This window comes from Oratosquilla oratoria, chromosome 10, assembly GCF_046742065.1.
Source record: "Oratosquilla oratoria isolate Oo_2021 chromosome 10, ASM4674206v1, whole genome shotgun sequence".
NCBI classification, from domain to species: Eukaryota; Metazoa; Arthropoda; class Malacostraca; order Stomatopoda; family Squillidae; genus Oratosquilla; species Oratosquilla oratoria.
Window position 1 is genome coordinate 9,777,820 of NC_134786.1, and position 10,000 is coordinate 9,787,819.

Below are 10,000 nucleotides of genomic sequence, written 5' to 3' on the forward strand. Positions count from 1 at the left end.
CTCTCCTCTCTCTCTCTGTCTCTCCTCTCTCTCTCTGTCTCTCCTCTCTCTCTCTGTCTCTCCTCTCTCTCTCTGTCTCTCCTCTCTCTCTCTGTCTCTCCTCTCTCTCTCTGTCTCTCCTCTCTCTCTCTGTCTCTCCTCTCTCTCTCTGTCTCTCCTCTCTCTCTCTCTGTCTCTCCTCTCTCTCTCTGTCTCTCCTCTCTCTCTCTGTCTCTCCTCTCTCTCTCTGTCTCTCCTCTCTCTCTCTGTCTCTCCTCTCTCTCTCTGTCTCTCCTCTCTCTCTCTGTCTCTCCTCTCTCTCTCTCTGTCTCTCCTCTCTCTCTCTCTCTCTCTCTCTCTCTCTCTCTCTCTCTCTCTCTCTCTCTCTCTCTCTCCTCTCTGTCTCTCTCCTCTCTCTCCTCTCTGTCTCTCACCTCTCTCATCTCTGTCTCTCTCATCTGTGTCTCCTCTCTCTCTGTCTCTCTCTCCTCTCTCTCTCCTCTCTCCTCTCCCCTCTCTCTCCTCTCCCCTCTCTCTCCTCTCCCCTCTCTCTCCTCTCCCCTCTCTCTCCTCTCCCCTCTCTCTCCTCTCCTCTCTCTCTCCTCTCCTCTCCCCTCTCTCTCCTCTCCCCTCTCTCTCCTCTCTCTCTCTCTCTCTCTCTCTCTCTCTCTCTCTCTCTCTCTCTCTCTCTCTCTCTCTCTCTCTCTCTCTCTCTCTCTCCTCTCTCTCTCTCTCTCCCTCCCTCCCCCTCCCTCCCCTCTCTCCCCCTCCCTCCCCCCTCTCCTCTCTCTCCCCCTCTCCTCTCTATCTCTCTCTCTTGTCTCTCTCTTGTCTCTCTCTCTTGTCTCTCTCTCTTGTCTCTCTCTTGTCTCTCTCTTGTCTCTCTCTCTCTTGTCTCTCTCTCTTGTCTCTCTCTCTTGTCTCTCTCTCTCTCTCTCTCTCTCTCTCTCTCTCTCTCTCCTCTCTCTCTCTCTCTCTCTCTCTCTCTCTCTCTCTCTCTCTCTCTCTCTCCTCTCTCTCTCTCTTCTCTCCTCTCTCTCTTCTCTCTCTCTCTCTCTCTCTCTCTCTCTCTCTCTCTCTCTCCTCTATCTCTCTCGTCTCTCTCTCTCTTGTCTCTCTCTCTTGTTTCTCTCTCTAGTCTCTCTCTCGTCTCTCTCTCTCGTCTCTTCTCTCTTCTCTCTCTTTTTTCTCTCTCTCTCTCTCTCTCTCTCTCTCTCTCTCTCTCTCTCTCTCTCTCTCTCTCTCTCTCGGGAAGAGGATGACAGCAAATTAGAAGTGAGTATTAAGGGAGAGAGGCTGGAGGAAGTGGATAGCTTTAGATACTTGGGTGTGGCAGGAAAAGGAGGTGTGGAGGTAGAATATAGATTGAGAGATAGACATTTTGGAATGGATGCTAAGAGGAGACTATATGTAGGAGTGATTGTGCCAACAACACTGTATGGGGCAGAAACATGGAATATAAGAGAGAGTTTAAATGGGTTTGAGATGAAATGCCTGAGAATTATAGTAGGGGTTACTAGGCTGGATAGAGTGAGAAATGAGGAGGTGAGAAGGAGAGCAGGGGTGGAAGGGGAGTTGGGAAATAGGATTGGTGAAAGAGTATTGGAATGGTTTGGACACATGGAAAGAATGAGTGAAGAAAGATTAGTAAAAGAGGTGTAGAAGACAGAGGTGGAAAGAGAGAACATGAGGGGGTGACCAAGGATGAGATGGATTGGGTAAAAGGGGCATTGGGAAAGAGGGGGATGTCTGTTGGGGAAGGAAGGGAGAAGACAGAAGATAGGGGTGAGTGGAGAATGGTTGTGTATGGATGATGTGATGCATGGGAGTGGGGAATGGGGGGTGAGGGAGTACGTGAGTGAGTGATTTTTTTATGCAGTTCGAAGGGATTTCTCCACGTCTTCTCTTTTTCTGCATAAGAGGATGGGGAGGGGAGGTTGCCAATTAAATGAATTGCCCTTACTGTGGATGTGCTTTGTCTTGCTACATTGCATCTGACCCAGGGCAATGGGCGAGATGCTGGGATTACCTGTCATCCAGGAGGAGCCAAGAAAAGAGGGAGAGAGGGGTGGTGAGAAGGTGAATGGGAGTGGAGTATGTGGGGATGAAATTGGTGGGAGTGGATTTATGCCTTTGATTTTAGCTACCTCCCTTGTAAGGGGGGGAAAAAGCCCATGTAACATGTATGTATTTTCCTCTTTTCAGGTTCAAGACAATTCTCCAGGCCAGTTAGCTGGGTTAGAGGCATTCTTTGACTTCGTTGTTGCTATTGGTAATACAAGACTGGTAAGTAATCATTTATTTAACTCTGTTAGTTTCGTTGGAATCATACTCAAAATACCAGTTATTATAAGATTTTTTTCTAATGTCCTTAAACTCTGAGCTGTAGTGACTCCCCATATTTAATTTTGGCTTATGTAAGATGATTTTATTCCCTTGAGAAGAATGTCACCACATTGGAAAGGTTTAAGGTTATCTTGATCTACCCTTCCACTTCAGTTGTGCATTTTGGGCTTTTATTCTGGTTGAGATTGGAAAGTTTTGTCCAGCTGAAAGGATATTATACTGTGAACAGCTCTCACCTTGGTGGATGTTATCCACAATGCAATGTTACATGCCTTTGCCCTGGGTCTCTCTTTGCAGAAGACCCATAGCACCTAGGAAATCAGCCGTGGCCTTTGGTTCAATCTAGAAATCACCTAATGAGGAGATTTAGAAGAGTTCTCTGGAGTGTAGGACTGTGTAGTATAATGTGCTCTTTCTATTGTCAGGCCAGTTCAGAGTCAGTGCTGTTTCAGTTTAGTGGTGGTGACCAGAACAGATGTCAGTAATTCTTCCATGTCTTGGAAGTGATTTTTTGGCTGGGTGGATTTCTGGGGGATTTTGAAGCATAGATTTTGGCAGTCTATTGAGTGTTTTGTGACTGTGTGTGTGTGTAACATATGGAAGTGTTGTAGCTGGTGTAGGTTGCTGTAGATATTGGAGTAGAATGTTTTCATGCTGTATTTAGTAGACTGTGTGATGTGTGGGCTTAGAGAGCTGCTGTATAGAATTGTGGTTCTCATGGTTCTCTATGATTTTTTAGATGTTCTATTGGTGTTCTTTTGGTGCAGCTTTTTTAGCTTTAGTTTTTTATATAGTTTGAAAGTTCTCTGTATTCTAAATTTTTAGATACCGTGCTGTGGAAACATGGCAGATTTAGTTCATATGAGTTGTTTATATACAGTTTCCTGTTTGCCTTCTCCATAAAGTCTTGTATGAGAATTGAATTGTGTGTGTGTCAAATGTGAGGCTAAGTATTCTGTAGAGTACACCCATCACTTGATTGAATGGACAAAAAGGGGGAATATTGGTCTAATGTTTCCTATTGCCCATAGTTTCTGATGATTATCAAAAGGGGTGAAATAATAATATAAATCAAACACAAAATTAAGTAAAACCAATACAGCAATTGAAAAGACTTGTGCACTGTAAGTATAATATAAATTCTTATGAACACCAGGGATTAATCAAACCACCCTTGGTCTCTTGCAGAAGACCCACAGTCTCCTTATTCACATTTGTCCTCATTTTCTTTGTATAGTGAAACTATACATATGCACTCCTGCAGTTCACTGGCACACTTCCTTCCCATAGGCACATATTAAACAATCCCACTAACCAGTCCACTGTAACAGACATTCCATATGACAACCATTTACCCCAGGTGTCATATCAGGTTTCATCTCAATATAATATCCTATCCTCTCATCTCGTACTACCAGAAAGCCTTTCTATCATGCTCTACATTCAACAGCTCTCCAAAATATTCTATATATTTTTTCATCTTGTACAGGATCAGGACAATGATACCTTGAAAGAATTATTAAGGAATTCCATTGAGAAGGAGTTAGTAATGACTGTGTATAGCAGCAAGACGCAGATGGTACGAACGGTTAAGATAACACCCTCTAATATGTGGGGTGGACAAGGACTTCTTGGTGTCTCAATTCGATTTTGTTCATTTGAGGGAGCCAATGAAAATGTTTGGCATATTTTGGTAAGTAATAATCTTAGAGTTATGTTTTTACATCCTACTGGGATTGATGGAAGAATGAGATATTCCTTTCATTATAGATTCTTTGTAGTGATACTACATATATGTATCCATTTTTGAGTTGAGTTCATGGGTTTTGCATATATTGTCATTGCTAGTGATCAGCCCTTATGTTCTTAGAATAACTTTAAAGAGATTTATGGAGGATAGTATAAAGGAGGGGGTAATTGAAGTAAAAAAGTGATGAGCATTCTTTAAGTGGAGAGTAGTCTTTAGTCATAAAATAATGCTCTGTAATTGGTCTGTTGGGGTGTCACTAGTCATTAAGATAATAATTAGTTGTTAACAATAACTTTTTGTATTGGGTTTTGTTTTGTATGTAATAATGAGTAACTGGTGTATATGCAGCTTAATATTGAAATATTAATTGAAGAGTTCATATGTCACAAAATATAGCATTTATTACAGCAATGTTCCTTCTTGTCTGCTTTGTTAGAGAAAGTGTATTAGGATATATGGTCTTGATCTGACTTGCTTCTAGATTTTGGTTTTAATTTAGTTGCTAATTAATGTACGCTTTCCAAATTTATCATTGTTTTACAGGAAGTGAATCCCAATTCTCCAGCAGACATAGCTGGGTTGAGGGGATTTTCTGACTACATAATTGGAGCTGACTCAGTTCTCCATGAAAGTGAAGATCTATTTTCACTCATTGAGGCTCATGAAGGAAGACCTCTCAAGCTTTATGTTTACAATGTGGAAACTGACACCTGTAGGGAAGTTACTGTAACCCCAGATTCGCAGTGGGGTGGATCTGGAAGGTAAGTTGCTTTGTGCCTATTGTACTGTTAATTTGATAAATTGATCACTGATTTTTGACATTTGTGACTTCATTAAAAGAAATCTTTGAAATTATTTAGCATGATGTTGTAAACATAACACTAGAGACCAGTGATGAGTTGCAGGGAATCTCCTCACTGCTTATCTTCAAAACCTGTCAACACCCTTGACCTCCATCTTGAGGTGCAGCTCTAAGGGTTGTATATTATTTCTTCAGACTGGGCCTAACTTCCACCATATTTTTTTTATTCTTTATACACAAGAGAGCCGACAGTTAGCAGCTGCTCCCCATCCTCCCCACGCACACATCTACCCCACCATGGAGCCATTAACCACTTCGCTACGGCTCAAATTCTCATGTGCAGCATCGGCTGCCATATGTAATTTGTGTCGCACTACTAGCATTATATGATATAAAGTCATTGCTGTATTACTCACTCTTTTACTCTGAGTAATAATAAACTCTGAAAACATGATCAAACCAGTTCACAGAATCTAGGGGTAACTCATGTTTAACGACAAAAAATATATATAATCATCTTGTGCCTCATGACACCCATGTAGGCATTATTGTACAAAAGTGGTTAATGTTGTCAGTGATTATTGGATTAAGTGATATATGATATTCTAATGTCATCATAATGGAACTTTGTTTTTGAATTTCCACATTTTTTATACTAATGTAAATTTCATACTCAGTTTGGGCTGTGGTATTGGATATGGCTACTTGCACCGCATCCCAACGTCTACTCCTAAACCCAAAGACTCGGAAACTGGAGAAGGCACAGCAGAAGCAGCACCATCAGGGGCAGGAAGTCCAGATGTAGGTTTAGTGTGTATATTTCTTTTCTTTTATTACTTGTGGACAAGATACAGGGATGGCCTGTCATCTAGGAGGTGCCAAGATAAGAGGGAGGGTAGAGGGTGGAGGGGAGTGGAGTGTATTGTAGATGGAATGGGTGGGAATGGATTTTTGCCTTTGTTTTTTTGGCTACCTCCCTTGTAAGGGGGGAAAAGCCTTTGGTATATGTATGTATTACTTGTCCCAGTTGTCGGGGGGCCAAGATAAGAGGGTGGAGAGGAGTGGAGTGTGATAGTGTTAGAATGGGTGGGGGTGGTTTTTGTGCCTTGTTTTTTGGCTACCTCCCTTATAAGTGGGAAAAAAGCCTTTGTTATATGGATGTACTTGTACCAGTACTGGGGTATTGACTGGATAATTATATGCAGTTGTTACTTTAGGGAGTTCATTAACACCTTTGTATACAGGAGTTGTGGAACATTTTTCTTTGTTCAGAGACAAATCTTCACACATAAAGGAATGCTGAGCCACATTTTAACTTGGTATCCTTCGTATTTACTGTTCATTTGGATCTTGACCTTTTCTTTCATGTACTTGTGTTGTGTAGGGGATGAAAATACCAATATAATTATGCCCATGTGTCGTAAATGCTGACAAAATGGGATGTAGTGAGGGGACTGAGAATTCCCCTTATGTATTTTCCTTCTATGAAAAGTCAAAGCATACTTTAACTTAGCCACCTCCTGATATGTGTTGAGTGTTATTTTGAATGGTATAATACTCAACATTGATTGATGAGGCAATAAAGAAGTCTGAATCTGAATCAATCACTGCTTTATTGAGTCACTGCGTACACACCGCTCACTCGATAACAACTGACTCACTGGGCATGCTAATTTCTTAGTTACCATTTACTCAATTAGTTTCATTTATTCCCTTTCACACAGAAAACAACACACACTCAAAATAATAAGTTATTATAAAATAATTTACAAGGATATCCTATTTCATATTCATTCCACTTTCACATTACAAGAATTGAAATGATAATTGAATAAGTAAACAGGAAATGATAATATACAACTTCTCACAGAAGGTTCGAGAACAATTACACATACAAACATACATACATCCAATTACGCATTACATTTGTAGTTCTTAAATGAATATAATTTGCTATAACTACACAATTTAAATACAATATATGGAGGTAAAGGCCATTAGTTTGTGTGTGTGTGTGTATATATATATATATATATATATATATATATATATATATATATATATATAAATATATATATATATATATATACACCTGTGGGCTCAGCTCATACTTACAAAGGATTACAAAGGCGGAGCATGCCGACAGGAGACCTTTTGATCCATATCTAGGTCGGATGCGAAAAAAAATCATATTAATAATAAGATAATAAATGAAAACTATGATAATGTAAATAACAAATAGAATAAATAAATAAATGCATAGGTATAGTTAGATAATAAACAAACAGGTAAATAGTAAATAATAAATTGACATATAACTAATACATACATACATATACCAAGGCTTTTTCCCCCTTCCAAGGGAGGTAGCCAAAAAGGGAAAGGCATAAAAACACTCCCACCCATTTCATCCCTAAATACACTCCACACCCCTCCCACCCTTCCTCTCATCTGAGCTAATAACTAATAATAAATAAAAATCAGACAGACAAATGATACATACATACATATACCAAGGCTTTTTCCCCCTTCCAAGGGAGGTAGCCAAAAAGGGAAAGGCATAAAAACACTCCCACCCATTTCATCCCCAAATACACTCCACACCCCTCCCACCCTCCCTCTCATCTGAGCACCTCCTGGATGACGGGTCATCCCTGCACCTTGCCCACCGCCCTGGGTCAGAAGCAGTGTCGCAAGACACAGCACATCCACAGCAAGGCCGCTTCATTTAATCGGCGGACCCCCCCTCTCCGTCCCCCCTTGCATATAGTGATAACAATGACAAATGATAATAATGACAAATGATAACAAAAAAAAACAAATAATATAAGATAAATCATAATCATTACAGCATCTTACTTAGGTATTTATCTAAATGATTCTTAAAGCTTCGAACTGAACTACATTGCACTACCTGTGCAGGAAGTTTATTCCATTCATTAACTACACGGTTGGCAAAGTTGTTTCTACCTACTTCCAAATTGAATCTATTTCCGGAGAGTTTAAGACCATTGTTTCTTGTCTGATTCTCATTCAATGTAAAAATTTGGTCACTTTTGATGTTGTCAATTCCCTTTAGAATTTTAAAGACCTGTATCAAGTCACCTCTGAGTCTACGCTTTTTTAGGGAAAACAGATTCATATGTTTTAGTCGATTTTCGTATGATTTATTTTTGATATTTGGAATCAGTTTTGTGGCTCGCCGTTGTACTCTTTCCAATCTGTCAATGTCTTTAATGAGATTCGGTGACCATACGGAAACAGCATATTCCAAATGTGGACGAACTAATGATTTATATAGCTTGTTAATGAGTGATGGACTTTTGAAATCAAAAGATCGCACAATCAGTCCTAGAATCTTATTTGCTTTCTCAGAGGCTGAAATACACTGCTTGGATGATTTGAGGTCGTTACTGATAATTACGCCGAGATCTTTTTCACTATCCACTTTTGTTAACGAATTTCCAAATAACTTGTAATCGTATTTACTGTTATTTTTACCTATGTGCATTACCTTGCATTTACTTGTGTTAAATTTCATTAGCCACTTTTCAGACCATTGCTGTAATTGATCTAAATCTTCTTGAATATCTAATTGGTTTGAGTGATCATTTGCCACTCCGCACAGTTTTGTATCATCAGCAAATTTGGAAGCAGTAGATTTTAGTCCATGGTCTATATCATTTATATATACTATGAATAGAAGTGGCCCAAGAACGGAACCCTGAGGAACTCCACTTGCAACATTTTTCCATCCAGAAGTTTTTCCATTTAAAACAACTCTCTGTTTTCGATCATTCAACCAATTACTAGTCCAACCTAATAGGCTACCACTTATTCCATGCAAAGCTAATTTAGTAAGTAGTCTTTCGTGTGGGACGGTATCAAAAGCTTTTGCAAAGTCTAGATATACTAAATCTATATTGTTTCTTTTGTCATAATTCGAGATAACTGTTGTAGAATTCGAGTAAGTTAGTCACGCAAGAACGTTTCCGTCTGAAACCATGCTGGCTATCATTTATCAAACGGTTACTTTCTAAATGATGTTCGATAGCATCTCTGATGATAGTTTCCATTATTTTTCCTACAATTGAAGTCAAACTTATAGGCCTATAGTTATTTGGTTTCTTTTTGTCACCTTTTTTGAATATGGGAGTAACGTTAGCTAGCTTCCATTCTCTTGGGACATCTCCATCTCCATCTCAGTACAACTCAAATTCTTGTGTGCAGCATCGGCTGCCATATGTAATTTGCATCATACTACTCGCATTATAAAATATAAAGTCACTGCTGTATTACTCATTCTCTTTTACTCTGAGTAATAATAAACACAGAAAACGTGATCAAACCAGTTCATAGAATCAGGGGCTAACTTGTGTACAGATACAAAAAATATATATAATCAAGACCCTAACGCTGGCATCCTCATGTACCCATTCATGCCGCATGACGCCTACGCAGGTGTTATTGTACCGAAGTGGTTAAGTGTGCTTAAAGTTGGCCCATTGCCATTGTGGGGGAGGACAGAAATTGGCGAGGAGGAGGAGCCTATGCCAGGAGGTGCATAGTTGTGGCGAATGGAAGGATTTAGCCATTTCATCTTACTATTGGATGACCCGTCATCCAGGAGGAGCCAAGAAAAGAGAGAGGGAAGGGTGGTGAGTGGGAGTGGAATATGTGGGGATGAAATAGGTGGGAGTGGATTTATGCCTTTGACTGTGGCTACCTCTCTAAGAAGGGGGGAAAGCTGTCAGTATATGTATTTATCTATGTTTCTCTCTCTCTCTCTCTCTCTCTCCTCCCTCTCTCTCTCCCTCTCTCTCTCTCTCTCCTCCCTCTCTCTCTCTCTCTCTCTCCTCCCTCTCTCTCTCTCTCTCTCTCCTCCCTCTCTCTCTCTCTCCTCCCTCTCTCTCTCTCTCCTCCCTCTCTCTCTCTCTCCTCCCTCTCTCTCTCTCTCCTCCCTCTCTCTCTCTCTCCTCCCTCTCTCTCTCTCTCTCTCCTCCCTCTCTCTCTCCTCCCTCTCTCTCTCCTCCCTCTCTCTCTCCTCCCTCTCTCTCTCTCTCTCTCTCCTCCCTCTCTCTCTCTCTCTCCTCCCTCTCTCTCTCTCTCTCCTCCCTCTCTCT

General features: G+C 40.5%; 1 protein-coding gene across 1 annotated transcript in view; it reads left to right on the forward strand.

The window, feature by feature from the left end:
• Grasp65 (Golgi reassembly-stacking protein 2) overlaps positions 1 to 10,000 on the forward strand; it is a 49,978-nt gene that overhangs the window by 18,134 nt on the left and 21,844 nt on the right. The window contains exons 2-5 of the mRNA XM_076191455.1: positions 2,185 to 2,265; positions 3,815 to 4,018; positions 4,619 to 4,836; positions 5,555 to 5,678. Of these exons, the coding sequence (XP_076047570.1) occupies positions 2,185 to 2,265; positions 3,815 to 4,018; positions 4,619 to 4,836; positions 5,555 to 5,678 (627 nt within the window). The remainder of the gene's footprint in view (positions 1 to 2,184; positions 2,266 to 3,814; positions 4,019 to 4,618; positions 4,837 to 5,554; positions 5,679 to 10,000) is intronic.